The following is a 20,681-nucleotide window of genomic DNA, read 5'->3' as shown; positions in this document are numbered from 1 at the left end:
TCTTTTTGTTTCACAAATTACTGGATTCAAATCTTATACTTTTGTGTATGTGAACTTTCGGTCTCCAAACTAAAACAAAACGAAACTTCACATAAATAACACAAGTTATGTGAGACACAAAGAAAAATTTGTTGGAGGAATCTTCACTATTGTTGTCCCAACCTTTTTTCATCGATTTCCCGTATACAAGTTATCCACGTATTTTTTGGTTATTTATTTATTTATTTGTTTGTTTTCTTGTTATTTGCCTAACCAAGGTTGAAACAGAAGCATTAAATGGATTGCATGAGAAGGGAGAAATTAATCAGGGGAGAGTGCATGCACTAGAAATTCAAAATTTGCACGAAATCACAAAATTGTCTTGCTGCTTCCTTACGTTAATTGGAGGATAGATTTAGTAGTAATAAAGTCATCACCAGTAGCGAGGCGTGAATCAAACCATGCTTAGTCTGTTCGAGAAATTCAAATTAAAAATTACTCCCTCCGTCTCAAATTATTTATCATCGTGATTGAAAATAGCTATCTCAAAATATTTGTCGCTTTAAAAGTTCAGAGCATAATTAATGTTTTTTCCTTCCCATTTTACCCTTAATAGAATTTTGTAATAATGAAAAGATAGACACATGAATAGAGTAAACATTTAATGGAGAGAATATAACTTAAACATAAATAGAGGTAAAGTAGTCAAATACCCCTCCTAATCAATGTTTTTTAAGAGACGTGTAAAATAAAAAAACGACAAATAATTTGAGAGATATGGAGCAAAGTAACAAGAACATGGGCCGCTCCATGGCCGACGCCTCAAATTAAACGACCCGTTAAATGCACAATGAATACAACTATCCGCTGGCACGTCGTTTCGCTTACCCAATGTGTTCACTGTACAGAAATAATTTGATCTTTTCCAATTCCCATGTAAATAAATGACGATAAGTTGTATGTTGCATCTAGAAATCTATAAGTTGTACCAACAAGCAAGTGGGTTATTCATTTCTTTAATCTTTAACAATTAATAATTTTAAGTTACTGCTTATCGTTAATATTTTTTGTTGATCCCCATGGCCAACTCCAGAGCTACTAGACACCAAGAGTTAGAGGGGAGTAGAACCAGACTCTCTAGAATTACATGGGCATTCTGTTTTGAGATTGCATGTGCGTGAAGCTCACAGAGCAACAGGCAATAGAGACACTTGTTCCTTTATAGCCAGTTTACTCACTCTGGTGAACCCTGATTTTAAAGATGTGCTGACCAACAGGTTAGCTGAACTAGGCATTAGAGTAATCCACACCGTGAAATTACCGTCCCAAGCCAAGGAGCGCTTGATTGACTATCATGTTGAGGGTAATTCTACTTATAACAAGATCTTGGTTATCTTTGGCTACACCATACTGTTACTCCTCCAGAATGTAACCCGAGTTAACTATATGACAACTTCATGACCAAAAGGTATTAATATTTTAATACATACACACAGAGTCATCGCAGCGGAATATTAAACAGGAACTTACCTTCAGCCATAGTTATTCAAGTGTAGTTGGAATTGCCTTTCTTCTAGCACCAAAATTGTAACCCTGAAAAGAATGATAAAAGACCTAGAGTCTTCTAGCCTATGCCTATCACAATTTCAGAATTCTGGACTGATGGAGTCACAAGCGTATTTATAGGTAGGCTAGGGACTCTTAGGCAATAACTTTAACCCTAGGGACTTCTCCATAAAATATGGTTACCCTAGGGACACCCAATAAATGTTTCCTCCCATCAAGGAAACTTCCGGATATGCATAATAAAAATTATTATCTGCTATATTCATTATTTACTTGGAAGAGAAGGTAAATAATTTGTTACCATAATTGTGGGCCACATTAAATGTCTCATTAAAAAGACAATATTCTTACAAAAGGATCAAGGCATTGCGTGCTAAAGTTGGATGGTTTCCAAATGGAGATCAGATGTTGGTACCTTACTCTTTCGCAAAGGCAGAGGCTATTCGGTCAATGTTAGGCGCTTCAATGCCTCTTAAAAGAGGCAGTGATTGATTTTGTGATTTTAGCATCAACGTGTTCTGACTCGTTGGGTTCTCTAGGCTTTGGATTCTTAGCATGGTCCGAAATGTATGTTTACAAAGTCATGTATGAGACATTGATCTTGACAGGATCTCCTATTCTGGAAGACCCCAGGGTTCAACATGAGGCCCTTAATCTTTATGATACTCATAACGCGGTTAGTGAGTCAGATTATCCACAATTCTTTCGTTACATTGGAGGAAGTAGTGCACAGACAAAACTATTGAGGAGTTTCTATTTGCTGTGGCTCAAAATCTGACGCCCTATAGACAAAATTCTAACTTTGTCACTAGTAATTTGTCTGAACAGGACTATTAGCTTATGAGGGACTTAATTGAGATTCACAACAGGGAAATGTCTAGGCTGGGACGTACTATGCCTCTTTCGGGACTGATCAATGCTCTCACTGCTGACATTGAAATTGATTTTGATTGATATAAACGGTGTTCGTCAATTTGGTGGTGCTCATCATATGGCCGGCTAGCTCTTTAGTTCTAAGATAGTGATTCTAGTAATCTAGTATTTTAGTCGCTTTTGTTGGTTGCCTATGATGATCTTTTTTGTTTTTCGGTTATGTTTTAAACAACCGCAGAAAAATTGAAAATGAAATTAATTTGCCCTTGTGCTTGGTTTTAAGGTGAACTTTAACATGGCCATGTGCGCTGTGCCAAATTTCAAGAAACCGTAATTCTCACTTGTCTTCCTTAATTTTCTCCGTAAATAGCTTCTAAAGATTAATGTACGATTTAGTTCTGTCCTTTAGGCTGCTCGGGGGCACATGAACCTCCCTGAATCACGAGCGGACACTGGAATTTGAATGAATTAACAAGAGAGATACTCATGCTCTATTGTGATAAGTGCTGACAGACGGGTGTGTCGCGTCGGATATGAATGGGTCGGAAACAAGTTAGGTAAACATTGATAAAATATTCGATCAACTGATCATATTTAACACGGATGAAAAGTAGGTTAACTAGCGGATAATATTGATATTCATATTATACATGTCTTCTTGAACTTTGTTAATCTCGGGAGAACTCCTATCCTCATTTACATTAAGTTACAAAAAATGAATCAATATACAATGAGACCCATCAATTTCAAAATCTTCACAAACAAAAAAGGAAATATAGACTCAAGTAACTTTTGGGCGGTCTATGAGCTGCCCATTTATTAATTCAGCTCATTTTGATCTTCCTAAATTCAGTCTAGTTACTTGTTCATTTGACACCCCTAAATAGACGCAAGCAATTTTTGAGCGGTCAATGAGCTACCCATTTATTACTTCAGCTCATTTTGATCCGCTTAAATTCAATTAACTCCTCATTTGACATCCCTAAATAAACTAATCAAGGAACTAAGAAAACATGATTCATTTAATTTCATACTGTTAACACCTAAGTTCTGTGGACTCTAAGATGACAAGCAGCAACTACTCCAAAACCCAAATTTAATGCTCTAACACTTGAAACATTCTCACTTATCCTTCTCATCTAATCCTCGTCAGCAGAGGGCTTTGAGGAGCCACCAATTATCCATTTATGATCCGTCAGTTATCCATTTTAAAAAGGATAATATGAATTTGACCATTTATCTATTTTATCAGCATTAATTGTTGTGGGAATTTAATTAGGTGTATGTGTCTTTAAAGTAACATATTATACTGCACAAATACATATATAAAATCTCAAACTCGAGCGCGCAAAGCGCACCCACCATGAGTTATGAGTAGGATCGGCAAAGTTAGCCCATCAACGCATGATCCGCCTAATTTGTTTTTGAGGGGATTAATGACCCATCCGTTTTGTCAGTTTAGCTCATTTTGACCCGTCTAATTCAGCCCATCTAAATTCGAGGTTGACTCTAGCACGCAAAGACCATGAGTTATGAGTAGGATCAACAAAGTTAGCCCTATCAACACATGTTCCGCCTAATTCGTTTAAATTTGAGGTTGCTAATGACCCATCCATTTTGTTAGTTTAGCTCATTTTGACCCGTCTAATTCAGTTCATCTAAATTCGAGGGTTGATATGTAGTTCAAATTGATCGATGAGAAATCTAGTCAAAATATTTTTAAAACTATATTTTTTTGTTTGATATGTGTCATGTCATATAGTCATAATAAAGAAAAAATTTATTAGGTAATTGGTACGTACTTGAGCAAATTATAAACAAACAAAGAAATTAAAACTTGGTAAGAATTGGCGGAATAAGTTATGACCCGTTTCTTACCCCATTTAAGCTCAAGTAGCTTTTGGAAAGGCTATTGACCTGCCTATATATATTAAGAAAGCCTATTTTGAACCGCCTAAATTCAGCTCAACTCATTCATTTGACACCTTTAATTATGAAAATATGCATTCACCACTACCTTAATTATTTTACTACTACATCGATTTCCACATGTCCTTAGAAAAAGATCCAGTCCTTGGACTTACCAGTGGTCCGTGTAATTCATAAGCAACCTTGTTAATAAGATAAGAAGAGCACAAAAAGGATAGGGAAAATGCACCTGGAATTTTTTCAAACTTCAAAGAAGCACCCTTTAGAATAATCGAAGCCATTCATTGGTGGTGCAATGAATAGTTATGCTAAGTAACTGAAGTTACCAATTAATTAATGAGATCTGAAATAATAAACTAGTAGAGGAGAACTTATCCAAAGTAGTGGCCTTAAGCAACTTAGCTCTGTTTGGCAAAGTTATTCATTTCTTCAGTAGACTAATCTCTAGTTTAGATCGCACCTATCTGGCTTTGACTCTAAGCTCCATTTGAAAATTCAACTGCCTTTTGACTGTATCAAGAAACCAGGGAATACAGCACATGCAACCAACACAATCCATCTAAACAACACTCAACTAAATTTCATCTTATTTGGAATCTAAACCAATATACTCGCACCTCAATTATTTTACTGAATACTTTTACTTTCATCACAACAAATATCAATACTATTGCTTAAGTATATATAAGGAAAAAATCATGTACAGTCAAACTTCTTTATAGTGACGTCGTTTATTCTAATATTGTTTGGCTGCTATATCATTGTTAAGTATATAATATAACATGCAAACTATTTCTAAAAAAACTTGGACGTTATAATAAAATGTTACTCCATTATAGAGGATGAATATGTATTATCGAGAGGTTTTACAGTATATCATGTGAGTATCATCACTCATTGATCGTTAGGCTGCATCTATTTAAACATTTAACTTAATTCCATTTGTTTAATTAGGGAACAAAATCGGAAGTATATTCTGAACGTTGAATTGTAACCAGAAAGGTGTTTGAAAGCTAATGGGTGGTTGAGCTTTGATTGCCTTTTTGCTACTAATGATGCAATATGAATATGATGTGTCTGCATGTTACGAACTTTTCCATCCCACTTTACCAAATAGTATTCAAAATACCAGATTTAGTGACCCACAATTCCTCACCTATAAACTCTTCACCAACCGCACAAAAAACCACCAAAACTAATTAAGGACAAATCACAAATTTCAAACACGTCAGAAATTTCACCAAAAACATCTCTATTTAAGGAAATATTTTATTAATCCAATGAGATCCAAACCAAACTTGAAAATGTTATTGTCGGTATACTATCCGAAATTTTCCTTTGGTTGGCATGTCATTATTCAAGGAGTAACTTTCTTTGTTAGGTGGAATGGGTAAGTTGTAAACTTGTAATTAATGCTTCGACACTACTGATTAGTGCCGAGTCATTTCCACGTAAACCTACCGCCCGTATGTGTCAATGTAGGGACATATTGACGACTTTTGATCTCAAAAGTATTTACTTTAATTACCAAATTAATTAACTTCAGATAGAACTACCTTTTTGAAGTATTTGGAATGGATTTGAGGGGACGGACGTAAAAGGTAAGCAGTAGTCAGCACTTAGCAGTACATCAATTTCATTGTCTGTTGCTGTTTCGTTAGGTAGGTGTAGTGAAAGAGTCATTATGAATTTTGTAGTTAATTGATTGATGAACAGAAAAATATCACGTGAAATACAAACGAAAATGGTATTTTAAGTCGGCAAAATTTCGTCTAGTTTCCTTTCTCTTCCGGTTTCTGTTTTCCTTTTTCTGGGGTCTCATTTTATTTTCTGCTTCTGTTTCTCTCCTAGAGTTCATCGATTGAATAAGAAAAATAGTTATTCAGTTTATACATTCTTATTTCTTAATCATAGTTAATTTTGGACACAATCACTTCAATGTATGGCTTAAATATGAAATATTAATATGATTTAACCTAGACATTGGACGAAAAGAAATAATTTTTGGGCTTAAAGGCGAGAGACAGAGACGGATTCAAAATTTTAACTAATTGATTCGACTTTTAAGATCTTAGGGGGTCCAAATTTTGACTTGATTATTCAATCTTTGATGCTTTAGCCGAACTCATTGTATTTTTTAATTATGAATACATATCTTATATTAATAAAAATTTCAATTGAATAAATATACTCCCTTTATTCCATATTAGTTTTCATGTTTTGCTTTTCGAGAATCAATTTGGCTAATTTTCGAAACTAAACTGGATTAGATCAATACAATATTTTAAAATTATAATTTAGATATTAAAAAACTACACGAAAAATATTATAAGTTGCAATTCTTCTCATATCAATATGGTGAAAGAATATATATCAAAATATTGATCAAAATTTATATAGTTTGATTTTTAAAAAGGAAAAATGAATAAATAATATGAGACTTGAGAATAGTTATACCCCGCCTCAAAATAGTGATCCATCCAATGGGGTTTGAGATGCAGAAGTGGAACAACCCATGTGATACCAACTTTGAAGCCCGAAGAACTTTACACGGAAATCATTAGGGATTTCACATCCCAAAAACTTTGATCTCAACCCCAATTTTTGTTCAACTACCAAGTTGTATCGCAGCAATTAACGGGTAGGGATATATACTTTTTCTTTGCCAGACTCGTCTGGCTTTATATGCAGAAAAAAAAAAAGTACCTTTGAAATTGATGGTCAAATGAAGAGAAAAAAAATATCAGATAATGGACTTTGCTAGCACTTTCATTGTCAAGCAATTGGAATAAGAGTATTGTTTACTGATCCCTTAACAATCTCCATGCGAGGCACCACGTGTTTAATTATCACTACCTTAATATCATCAGCAGTTCAATATCTAACCTGTTCTAGAATTTTCTACAATTAAAAAAAGAAGGATTAGGAAAATGGTGAATTAATTAAAGGTGTCATTAACGCCTAGGTGAAGTAAACCGTGTTGGTTTAGATAATTAATGTGCTCTAAGGTGAATGTATTAAGACAAAATTATGTGATTAGGTAGGTGATTAATTATGAGTGGGACACACTCAAGCAGGAGATGATAGTTCTCGAAACCTAGGCGTAATAGAATTTGAATTAAATTAGTGCTCTCATAATATTCTCTTTTGTTTTCTCTCTCCTATTAATTCCCTTAATTCTTTTTTAATTGAATCACCTTTATGCCTATAAATTTGGTTAGCCCCTACTCTTTGGAAACCCCCCCTTTCTCTCTTATGTTCTTCCCTAACTAATATACAAAAAGCAAGAATTAATTTTATGTATAGTTAGTTGCTCTGCATGTGCTCTGCCATCGCACAGTTTGCTTTTTATGATAATAATCGCACCGCCCATTTCTCTCTTTACAATCTTATTCTGTCATATAACTGCAATTTGATTCTCTATACACCCCCTTTTCGAACTATATAAAAGCTCTCGCGCTGTTTTTGAAATTATAGTCATAAAAAAAAAACAGAGAAAATGGGTGAACAAATCATGGTTAGTGCACTGTTTTTCATTTTGTATCTTTTTGTTGAATGAATTTATGTGTGTTTCTTGAATTGATGAGATTATGAAATGAATTATATTACACTGCAGGAGCAAGCAAAGGAAGAAGTAAAAGTAGAGGAGAAAAAGGAAGAACAAACAGAGGAGAAGAAAGAAGAGAAAGTAGAAGAGAAAAAAGAAGAGCCAAAACCATCTCCCCCTTTCATTTTGTACGTGGACTTGCATTGTGTGGGATGTGCCAAGAAAATTGAGAGGTCTATTTCAAGGATTAGAGGTTTGTATACATTGTGCTAATTTGAGCTAACATGTTATTTTAGCTGCTTATGTGATTTTCTCGTAAGATTTGTTGGTTCCGGGTTCCGGCCATTTATTTCTAAAGAGATGATCTGCAAGCTGAATGATTTTATAGTGACAAAAAATAGTTTAGTAGTAACTTTTGTACGGAAAAAATCATAATTTTAGCAATCATTGAGAAATTGAACTCTTATTTTTCCCCGTACTTCAGTAGTTGTGTGTATGTCCCCGTAGTTTACCTTTTAATATAGGTGAATTAAGAATCTAGATTCTTATTGAGTTCTATTGAATTTACACAACTTGTTCTAGACTTGTCTATGTTTTTAATAGTATTGAATTTGCACGTAATTGGAGCAGGGGTTGAAGGGGTAGTGATAGACATGGCCCAAAACCAAGTAACAATAAAGGGAGTAGTAGAGCCACAAGCAGTGTGCGACAGTATTACGAAGAAAACAAAGAGAGTTGCAAAAGTATTGTCACCCTTGCCAGCAGCTGAGGGTGAACCAATTCCTGAAGTTGTTGCTTCACAGGTAATTTTGTGGCATGTATATTGTTCTTGCTTGTTGCTAGAAATTGATTTTTAAGTTACTATTGGTGAGTATGCATAGAGAATCATTAATGTAAAACATATCGTTCGTTTAATATATTTCAGGTAAGTGGATCGACTACGGTGGAGCTTAACGTCAACATGCATTGTGAGGCTTGCGCCGAGCAACTTAAAAAGAAGATTCTCAGAATGAAAGGTAATATAACTACTACTAACCATATTTTGTGACTTAAAAAATATGGTAAGGTGTTTATTATAACATGTTAAAATATATTGACGAAAATTTCTCTTTAACGCCATCAGTTGGATAAATTAAACTTAAGTAGTAAATAATTCAGAGTCAAACAGAAAGCTCAATAACATTGGTGCTGACTGCTGAGATTCTATTCACTTATGCCCCATTTTTAAGGTTTCGGTGGGACACAATGGCAGGTGCACGAATGTTATCCATATATATATAAGCTGTAAAAGTACTTTAAAAAATTACTCTATTTGAATAATTTACGCATAATTGATAACCTGAAAAACAAGATAAGAAACATGAGAAATGATGGGAAATATCTATTAAACTCAGTTAAATCACTCTGAAATTCCCCCGGTAAAATCAAAACTTTGCCTTTGATTGGATCTGGACCAAACATAATGAAAATTAACCGGAACAACAGCTTTTGAAAGTGGACAGCAGTCAGCAGATAGTAGTATATTTAAATATGATATTTTATCTTGGAATATAAAAGTTTGACCCAATAGAATTTGGCGATTCAGATTTCATCTCTACAGCTTTTGAGCCCGTTTGGATTGGCTTACAGCTTAAAGCTGTTTGCAGCTTATAAGCTGAAAAAAATAAGTTGGGGTAGTCCAACTTATTTTTTTTGGCTTATAAGCTGTTTTCAGCTTATAAGCTGCTTTAGATAAACTAAGTCAAATGGGTTCAATTATTTTTTTGAGCTTATTTTAAGCATAAAATGACTTTAAGCTGGCCAGCCAAACACTCAAAAAAACTGAAAACAGCTTATAAGCCAACTTATAAGCCAATCCAAACGGGCTCTTTATATTCTTTATTTACGAGTATAGTAAAGTATTGATTATTAAGCCGACTCTAACTTTATTGGCAATGTTTTCCCATTTTAAAGTTGCCGTAATTAACATTAGAAAGCAAACTGTCTAGTCGTGACTTGTCACACAATAACGTAATAATACATGTAGAATTAAGTTTTTCACACTATTAACTTTATTTAACTCATTATAACAGTATTAGTTACAACTTATAATTTTTTTATTATGAAAATTTGTAAATTATATTACTCCACGAATATAACATGCACCATGTCACTAATACTATCTATGTTCCAATTTATACTATTGATGTTTTATTGAACACAAAAAAATAAAGGGGAAAGAACGTCATTGCCCCCTGACAACAAAATTATTGCCCGTCCATAACAAAATTATTACCCGTCCATACCTCTCTTACTTTCATACCCTTAAAATTATTTACCCGAAATACCCCCAAAATTATGATACCAACATGGTATATAAATATACTGAGATTGTATCATTTTCATTTATTCAAAAGACACACTTTTCTAAAAATTAATTCTATGATACCATCATCTTATATACATATACTATGATGGTATCGTGGAGGACAACTTCAGTCCTTTAATGAGGCACCCCTAAGTCCTCCGTGATACCATCGTGATACATAAATATACTAAGATGATGTCATGGAGGACTACTTCAGTCCTTCTCTTAGTCCTCCATGATACCATGAGGAAAGGTCTGGGCGAAGGTTTACTCGGGTAAATATTTTCGGCCGATCGGGTAAGAAGCGAAATTAGTTTAAGAGGAGGCGGGTAAATTAATAGTTTACATTTTAGGGAATTTTGTGTTGTTTTCCCAAAAATAAATTGAAACCTAATGATCTAAACCATGTAAATTATTAATTTGTCTTTCCTGAATTCAGGAGTGAGAAGTGCGGAAACAGAAGCCAGCACGGGAAAAGTAACGGTGACAGGCACCATGGACGCCGATAAGCTCGTCGAGTATGTCTATAGACGCACCAAAAAGCAAGCCAAAATTGTCCCTCAACCCGAACCCGAAGAACCAAAGCCTGAAGAGTCCAAACCCGAAGACACAAAGCCAGCTGAAGAAGCTAAACCCGAAGAGAAGAAAGACGACGAAAAGAAAGAAGGTGGCGACGGTGAAAAACCACCGGAGGAAGAAAAGAAAGAAGGTGAAGAAGAGGAAGAACAAAAAGGAGAAGAGATCATTCCAATTGGAGATATTCATGATCAACACACCATCAATAAGATGATGCTTTATTATCCGTATCAACCACTTTACGTTATTGAAAGAATCCCACCTCCGCAGCTCTTCTCTGATGAAAACCCTAATGCATGTTGCATTACATAATAACCATGCAATCAATAATAGTACTTAATCGATCCCACACTGAGTTTTTATGATATTGTGGGATGATGATTAAACACGTAGGAAGTATTTCATTTGTTGTATGGATGGTCATGTGAAGGGGATATATTAATTTTCCCTAGATGAATAATGATAAATACCAATATTTATCGTGTAATACCTAGTCTTGAACATAGTACTTCAAGAGTAGCTACGTTACATCATTGTTGTTTTTTCTGTTATGTATATATACTATTATAAGTATTGTTGTTTTTTCTGTTATGTATATATAATATTATAAGTATTAATTACCATCTTCAATGTTACAATATGACATTTTGCTCAATATTAATTTTCATGTATATGACGCAATTATACACATATTTCTGACGTTGTCTGCCTTTGATTTTTTAATTCTATAATATGCTTGACTGTATTTCGGAATTATATGTATCATGCTATCATCCAGAACATGAAAACAAAGTAAGATAGAGTAACTCCCAACGAATTGATAAGCCAAAGAACAAGCAAAATTGAATAGTACAAAATTTTTAGTAACTTATATTGATTTTTTTTGTTTTGTTGTTGGAGTGAATATGATAGAAATGGGCGAAGAGGTGGTCCTATCTTTAATATTTCGTAGGTTGGAAAATGTCGCTTCATGTATGATCCCATATGTAGAAGTCTAGAACTAACACTTCAGCTGGGATATCTGGACTAAGTTTGGCCCACTCATCATGTACCATGATACAGTATTATATTATAGTTCGTAAATTCACATATCATTAACCTATCATGTTAATATTAGTTTAAATCATTAACCTTTCATGTTAATAAAGTTTAAGGTCTCTATTACACCGAAAAAAGGAACGAAAAAAGTAGACGCATTTGTGAAAAAACAGAAAATGGTAAAAACAAAAATTGTTACTATATTTATATTAGTGTAATTTCAGTGATTATTAAACACTACGTATGAGTTTATACTGAAAATAGTTAGTTTCATTCTATTAAGGATAGTCTATTAAACATTTAAATTTTCAGTACCTTTTAACTGATGAACTTTAGGTTTTGATTCTATATTTCTCTTATAATTTTCAACTATCGATATAAACATATTTCAATTGATGTAACCTGTATGGGATGAAGCCATGTTATAGGGACGAAATTAAAAGTAGAAGAAAACGAGAACACTTTTTGGAAGAGACATATGATAACAATTGGTAAAGCTTGTGGTACTATTCCTATTAATATAAAGGATATATTGAGACATGATGCGTGTTATAAAGTGTTCGATTGTGGATTCTCTTTTTTCCCTGAGCAGAGACAAATGCATGGGTTCCACGTGGTGAGGACCTACCTTTGACGGTTTATGCTATCTGAGTCATCTTCTGACTTGTATCTTAGTGCCACGCCAAACAAGTGGGACCCTTCTCTGACGTGGTTTGGGGTCACACTTGTCGCTTCTAAGTGTTGGAACTTAGGATTCCATTGTGTCCTCAATTTCATTTCTTGGGTCTCTATTGTATTGCCCAATAGCGACAATACACGTTTAACGTTAGAACATGGAGTGTTTAGTTTCATTTTTTTAATATGATGATATTCTATGAAAAACAAAACAAACAAACGAAAAACAACGATGTGATGCACTAAGCTCCCGCTATATATGTGCGGGGTTCGGGAAAGAGTCAGACCACAAGGGTCTATTGTACGCAAGGGTCAGTCTTACCTTGTATTTCTGCAAGAGGCTATTCTAACGGCTTGAACACTTGAGTACGTGACCTTTAGATCACATAGCAGTAACTCATCAGTTACGTCTAGGCTCCCAAATATGAATAATTTTAAACATAATAATTTAAAACATACTATTATAGGTTACATTAAAATTTATAAGTTAAATATATCATGATATTTATACCGAAAAATTCAATTAAAGTAGTTTCATTCTTTCTATAATAATATTATTAAAAATAAAAGTGTGTCATGTAATGGAACTGAAGGAATACCATTTATATGTCCATTATATTTTTGTGATAATTATGTTTGTTCTATGATTACTATTTACTACACGATCGAGCCAATAAGTTGAAAATGATCGCACAAGACAAACACATTAATTATCACTTTGGGGCTCTCTCGCCTTGCGCCCTCCCTGCCTTAGTGCCTTGCCGTAATATATTTAAGTTTTAACCCTAGCTAAATATGCCTTCATTAGATTTCACATTATACCATCTGAACTAAATGTCGCACTAGGATTTCATTGGTTATCCTTTTAACGTGGTTTATAAAATGTGTAACAGACTTAATATGAGAACAATAGGAAAAGCTAAAGTAATTAGTGTCTCAATCAGACAGAATTATTGCTGAAGAAGATGATAGGGGGATCATGTGAAGGGAATCTATGAGGAGTTGCTTTAATACGATCAGTTCTCATTTGATTAAAGGAAGAACATGCATGCTTTTATATTAACTCAAAATCTTGTGATTATAGACCCTCTCTGTCATTAATTCTAAAATAAGTAGGGGTTTGTCCTGTTGTATTTCTATTCAAATATTACTGCAGCTTTAAAACATGCAGGGCATGCAGCAAGACCAACTAGAAAGTAATAGGCCAAAATAACTTGAAGATATATAATCAATTAACCAACACAGGCTTGGCTTTTGTCGCAAGCTCATGCATTAATTTTGAATTTTGTCATTACTCCCAAGTTTATTCTTTTGGCTGTTTAATTAACCGAGTTTGATAATTCTAAATTAGAAGTAATAAGAACACTCAATGTATGGGGATGCTTTCTTCGATTAAATTAAAAAGATGTTCTGATAGTAACATAGAAATTGGCAATGGGATCAGAGGAAGTGCAGCCTTATTCCTTGTATAAGCTTTAGGTTCACTGAGGAATATACAGGATAAGATTACTTTGGCGTCATGTAAGACCATGAGCTATTCAAAAGTGCAACCACCTTTCTCATGATAGTAAAAGGAATTGGGCAAATTCTTTTGGGCTATCATTTTTGAAAACTTCCGAAAACTAAATATTCCTTTAGCCTCCCTTATTACTTTAGGCTGCCGCTCAAACACCTTTAATTCGTAGCGGATCTAGAGCTTGAAATTTATGGGCTAGAATCAATTAAATACTCTTATTTAATAAGTTTTCATTATAAACATATAGATATCGTCATAAATACACATTTTACGTCCATCCCTCCTTCAACTATGGGTGGATTCACAATTATAATATCGGGTTCATCTGAACTTGGCACTTTCAATGCGGAACATAAATTGATGTGCAAAAATCCATTAAAATTGTAGCAAATAGTAAATATGATTTATGTGAACCCATAGCTTAAATATTTTTTTTGTATATTGAAACGATACAATCTTTCAAAAGCAATGCCATGTAAGTCAGGAGCAAAAACTCCATATCCTTCAATGCATTTTTCCCCAGGTTATTAAACCTTAAATTATTATGATGGTGCCCTTCGTTTGCCAGAAAATTTGGCACATTTCTTAGCCTCTCCAAATGTGTTTAATAGAGGCCTTGTTAATATTCAACAAATATCTACAATCTTCAATAATAGACCTAAGTGGATGATGTTGTTTGTTCTCATCGTTATTAAGCTTGACAACAATTAACCAACATGTTTCCACTTCTACTTCTTGAATCATAGAGTTTAAATATGAATCCGCTGTGTACAAGGGATTAAATTATCAATCTAAGACTTCACACTGCACCAAATAGGTGCATGATCCAATCTAATGATAAGGTCACCAGTTTCCTTTTTATCTTCCTCTTAATTTCTCACACTTCACCGCTTCACGAGTTCACCCTTCGCCTAAAAAGATGTCATAAAAGGAAGAGGAAGTTTTTCAAAAAGCCAAAGGGTACCTACACTAGGATGCATGGAAGAAATAATAACTTTCGTGGTTAAGTTTCCAAAAACACTAACATTTAACAATATCCAATCCTTAGCATTTAAAAAGTTAACTTACATGCTAAGTTATGCAAGGCCACATGGGTTGTGATGAACAAACTTTATCTTTTGCTGATTGACTTAGGAACATGATGAGTTGATGACACTAATCTTTTTACCCTCGTCCTAGTCATAGTCCACGTCTCTTTTAAAGAAAATTTCCTCGATTCAGAGAACCATAAAGTAGAAAACTTTCAGCACCCAAAATGTTAAGAAATAGGATTAATTTGTACATATAAGATGAATTAAGAATATTGTAAAAGCGAAAAGTAAAAGAGGTGTGCTAGCTCTTTCATCCAACTTTTTTAGAAAGAATCTTTTGTGTCTTGTCTGCTGCTTTTGATTTAGGATTAGCAGATAGATCGTCACTAATGTCATAATACACTGTAAATGAAACTATATATAAGTCCTTATCAATCAGCTAAATCTCAACTTGAGGTAACACAACTGTTATTACATACTTATATAACACGAGGACTTTTTAAGCCTCGAATTTGGGCATGGCGAACATGCAGATAGTTCCAGCAGGCAGAAATGTAGAACCTCAGTATGTGGAAATGATGGTGCCTCTCTACTCTTATGGTTGTGAGAGAAAAGTCAACAAGGCTCTTTCCCATATCAAAGGTAAACACAATGATGCATTTATTGGAGTAATATGTCATCTAAAATCCCCATCCCCCCTCCCCCCACCCCCCCACCCCAAAAAAAAAAAGAAGATTTTTAATGATCTTAAAGGGTCAGCAGAAATCTCACATTTTTTTGTTATTGTGTTGAGTTTGTAGAGGTATAATTTGTATACTTTTAAGTCTCTTTTATAGAATAAAACACATACATGACGCCTTCCCAAGTGCACGGGCCAGGAGAGGATAATGCCCAAGTTATAACAGTTATTGTCATAATTAAGCAACAAGGCCCAATAAACTAGGGAAATGGGCTTTCTTTAGAGGAACTATTGTATGTGATTTCTGTGTGTGTATGCCTATGTCACTTTGGTCCTGATTGTGACTAATCCAATACTCACTGCTTTCTTTTTGAGCTAAACTTTAATCCAATAATCACTGTTTTTCGTTCGAGCTAAATTTTTTGACAAAACATAGAAGCACTCATTTTCGTTAAAAATGATGAATATAGTAGTATTTTGCATCGACTAACTTTTGGAATTGGTTACTCTCTTAGTTTTAGAAGTCAATTCATCCTAATTTCTCAGTTGGAATCTTGTACTAATACCAGTAATAATATATCAAAATTGCAGGGATATACTCAGTGAATGTAGATTTTGAACAACAGAAGGTGACAGTATGGGGAATATGCAACAAGTATGATGTGCTAGCCACAATTAGGAGCAAAAGAAAAGGCGCTCGTTTTTGGAATCAAGAAGACAATAACATGGACATAATGCAAGAAGAATCAGAAACAGATTCATCATCAAGCCCACCAGCTTCTCGTTTTCGAATTAGGCCCACTGCACCAACTTTGGCTCTCATAAGGGCTCGATCTCTAAGCTGGAAAGCTTTGAAAAAGGCCTTCACAAGAACATATTCATTTTAATAATTAAAACATTATGTCCTACTCCTCAACGTTGCTTCTTTACTCGCCACATAAAGAAATATGAGCATGATTGTAACTTTGTTTTGTATATAGCTGCCACTTTTATGTCGGCGATTAATTAAGTTTTCCCATCTTTGGTTCCAATCTTCACTTTTTGTGGCACAAATAATCCATTTATGTTTGATTTGGGTCTTTGATTGGGATAAAGTTTTGACATAAAATCAATTGCCATTTTTACCTTATTAATGTTTCGAGCTGCTAAATTTCACTTATAATTACTTGCCAATTAACTGGTCGAATTCCTCATCACTGCATACATAGTAAATTAGAAACTAAACCTCTTTATACTACCGTTGCTACATATTGAACATGAGAACTCAACTCAAAACAACGGGAGAATCCACTAAGCGCAACCTTTAAACTCATTATTAATGATCAGCAATTATTGAGAGACTCAATTGGTTTATAACATCGCCTTCGATTATACCGCTTCTTAGATCCAAGTCACTACTCTTGACACTCCTCTAATTTCGTTGGTTATATCATATATGACTGGTATTTTTTTTTTTTAGGGCCTAATTGGTCGCAATTGGAATTTGGAACTCATGCTGGGTCCAAGCCATCACTCTGACACTCTACTGTTCCATCATTTTAAGTCGCGATCTCAAGTCTCGATCAACTTGATCTAAAAATAATTGTTATACACTGAAACCAAAGGCTAGCCTATCAGATAAATAGCTCAACCTATAAATTCATAAAAATACTCATCGCAATCCATGAGGGACTCAATTGATTCACAACATAACACCATTGTTTTAAAAGGCAGTGTCAGGACTCGCCCCAGGGCTCGCCTCGGGGCATGGCAGTGGCAAAACGCCTTGGGGCTAACGTGCGGGGCTTAGTTCCTATGAGGCTTACGCCCTAAGCGCCCAATCGTACCTCTTAAACACGTCTAACGCCTAACGCCCAGGGCTCGCCTAACAGTTCTTACACAAATTATATTTTAAATTCCTTAATTAAAATCATTCACCCTCATAATTGTTTACCAAAATAATGATACTTAATAGTTTTTCATCTATAGAAATAGAAGATTGAGTGTAACTCATATAACAAGTCGTAGTATTGGATATTTACTATTTGAGAACGTCGTGAGGGTGAATATCACTTAATTTAAAAAAAAAAAACATAGCGGAATTGTACATTTTCACTTGTCATTGGTCATAAGTCCTATGTATCAGAATTATCATATAATTTTATTTTTTGTTCATGAAGAAGTTATGTTTTAATTGTAATATTAATAAATTTTATTGATTATTTGCTTATAGGGAGATAAAATGAATAGTATGATAGTAATAGTGTTTTAAGAAACTGTGTTTTTTTCCGTGTTTGAAAGTTAAAATGTTAGAATTGTTTTGCATTTCATAATAGCTTTTATTTCATTGTATTATTTATACTTGTAAAATTATGTTATATATAATTACAAGTTATAAGCGGTGTATAATGGATTGCTTTGATCATTTTTTTGTGAGGATCAAGCGCGCGCGCTCTCTCTCTCTCTCTCTCTCACACACACACACACACACACACACACACACACACACACACACACACACATATATATATATATATATATATATATATATATATATATATATATATATATATTTCATTTATTTACAGTTTTCTTTTTTTTTTATGTAATTTTACCTATTTAAAAATATTTATTGTAATTATATTATTTTAAGAAATACTAAAAATTAAATACCCATGGAGCTTACACCCCGTGCCTCGAGGCTTACGCCTCGTCGAGGCGTATGTAAAACGCCCCGCCTTACGCCCCGCCTTTTAAAACACTGCATAACACTATCCTGCACGTACATAAGAACGTATATATACGGTCTTTGTTTGAGTCCGGAGCCAAAATGACTTGTTTTTGCAGCCATTAGACTAAAATAGGCTGCCATTTTTTCTTTTTTTTTATACCACAATGGGTATTTCGTTGGTTATCCAACGAAATACCCACACAAGGCACTGTTCATAGCCGGATTTTTTTGTTCCATTTCGCTACACTTGTAGCGAAATGCAACAATTTTTTTATTTTTTTTTTGCATTTCGTGAATTAATAAACGAAATGCAACAATTTTTTTTTTTTTTGCATTTCGTGAATAAAAAAACGAAATAGAAAATTATATATATATATATATATATATATTGCATTTCGTGTATTAAAAAACGAAATAGGATAAAAAAAAATTGTTCATATAAAAACGAAATTGGAAAATATATATATATATATATATTTGCATTTCGTTGGTATATCTGCGAAATAGTAAAAAAAAATTGTATTTCGTTTATTAAAAAACAAAATATGAAAATATTGTTTTTTGTATTTTTGTATTTCGTTTATATAAAAAAATAGGAAAATAATTTTATTTTCATTTCGTTTATATAAAAACAAAATAGGAATACATATATATATATATATATATATATATATATATATATATATATATATATATATATATTTTCCAATTTCGTTTTTATATGAACGAATTTTTTTTTTTTTATCCTATTTCGTTTTTTAATACAAGAAATGCAATATATATAATTTTCTATTTCGTTTTTTTATTCACGAAATGCAAAAAAAAAAAAAAAAAACATATTTCGTTGATTAATTCACGAAATGTAAAAAAAAAAAAATTGTTGCATTTCGCTAATTCCGGCTATGAACAATGCCTTGTGTGGGTATTTCGTTGGATAACCAACGAAATACCCATTGTGATATTAAAAAAAAAGACAGTCTATTTTGATCTAATGACTGTAAAAATAAGTCATTTTGGCTCCGGACTCATCTTTGTTTAACGCGTTGACAAACTTAAGCCACGATTGGAGAATGATGCGTTTTTATGCCAAGGATTGAAATGTCAAGTCACTTTTACAAATTGTACTATTCATTAGGCATGTGAGGGAGGACATGTCAAGTCAAGTTTACAAATTGAACTTTTTGTGAGGCCTTTCTGTTGTTTAAAAATGGGGCCTCTAGTTTTCGAGTTAGGAATATGTCGGTATCGACTTGCCATATATTACATGGAGTACGCAACTTTTTTAATTCAAAAAGTGTCAAATGGCATCAAAATTGCCCACTAAAAAAAAGTAACCAAATTATCTTTTTCGTACTAAATGCTCAATAGGACCAAACTGCAAATTTACAGTTAAGGCCTATTGCGCACTAATTTAGTGTGCAATAGAGGTTTTTTTTTTTTTGTACAATTTTAAAGTTCTCAAATTCACGTTTTTTCCATACTTTGACCAAAGATTAGTTATGTTTCAAAACTCCAAAATATTAATATTTTATATAGAACTTGATATATTTTTTTTGCGGACAACAATGTCGGCTCATTACATCAAGTATACCTAAACGTTTGAATCGTCGTTTTAGGGGTTGTAAAGTGCCCCGAAGTAAATTTTGTTTGATTGAAATCTTGTTATCTTTAGGTTTACGCAATATATAGACACTTTTTATGTTTTTGGTTTTAGCAATATATAGAATCTTGTTATCTTTAGGTTTAAGCAATATATAGACGCTGCGAACAATAATGTAGGCTTAAACGTTTGGATCGTCATTTTAGGGGTTGTAAAGTGCCCCGAAATGAGTTTTGTTTGTTTGAATCTTGTTATCTTTAGGTTTAAGTGTTTTATTTTATTAAGATTTAACTTGTTTTGTAAGTCAAGGCAATTTTATTTTAAGGAGTAGAGAGAGAAAAACTAGTTGTAAATTGATGAAACTTTAAACGGTCATAGCTTCGAGCTCGGTTGTACGTTTGACGAGATTTTTTTTTTGATTTTGGATATTTTTTCGAGATCTAGCGGGTCAAACTGCGCAATTTAGCCAGGCCGATTTTTCAAAAAACACCCATTATCTCATTCAATTTGAATTTTTCCCCAAATTGGTGCAAAATTTTCATTCTTCTCTGGTAAAAATCTGATGATAAAAAGTAGATTTCAAGATGGAAATCGCATGGTGATGAAGTTTTGAAT

At 33.5% G+C, this 20,681-nt stretch overlaps 2 protein-coding genes and 1 long non-coding RNA gene across 3 annotated transcripts; all 3 read left to right on the top strand.

Annotated features, from left to right (window-relative positions):
- The first annotated feature begins 664 nt into the window (after positions 1 to 664).
- On the top strand, positions 665 to 2,671 carry LOC132634099 (uncharacterized). Its single transcript, XR_009580040.1, has 2 exons — positions 665 to 1,447; positions 1,902 to 2,671. It is a non-coding gene; the product is annotated as an uncharacterized LOC132634099 (long non-coding RNA).
- A 4,897-nt stretch (positions 2,672 to 7,568) lies between these two features.
- LOC132632194 (heavy metal-associated isoprenylated plant protein 9-like) lies at positions 7,569 to 11,440 on the top strand. The gene is made up of 5 exons (XM_060348028.1): positions 7,569 to 7,864; positions 7,964 to 8,147; positions 8,525 to 8,697; positions 8,820 to 8,910; positions 10,681 to 11,440. Exons 1-5 carry the CDS (start codon positions 7,847 to 7,849, stop codon positions 11,127 to 11,129), a joined length of 915 nt encoding a protein of 304 aa, XP_060204011.1. The 5' UTR covers positions 7,569 to 7,846; the 3' UTR covers positions 11,130 to 11,440.
- A 4,074-nt stretch (positions 11,441 to 15,514) lies between these two features.
- On the top strand, positions 15,515 to 16,793 carry LOC132634098 (uncharacterized). Its single transcript, XM_060350401.1, has 2 exons — positions 15,515 to 15,719; positions 16,348 to 16,793. The coding sequence occupies exons 1-2, from the start codon at positions 15,596 to 15,598 to the stop codon at positions 16,641 to 16,643; spliced, it is 420 nt and encodes a 139-aa protein (XP_060206384.1). The 5' UTR covers positions 15,515 to 15,595; the 3' UTR covers positions 16,644 to 16,793.
- Positions 16,794 to 20,681: the final 3,888 nt, after the last annotated feature.

Source organism: Lycium barbarum, chromosome 3, assembly GCF_019175385.1.
Source record: "Lycium barbarum isolate Lr01 chromosome 3, ASM1917538v2, whole genome shotgun sequence".
Lineage (NCBI taxonomy): Eukaryota > Viridiplantae > Streptophyta > Magnoliopsida > Solanales > Solanaceae > Lycium > Lycium barbarum.
Note: the sequence above shows the minus strand (reverse complement) of the source record. Positions and strands in the feature narration are given on the sequence as shown.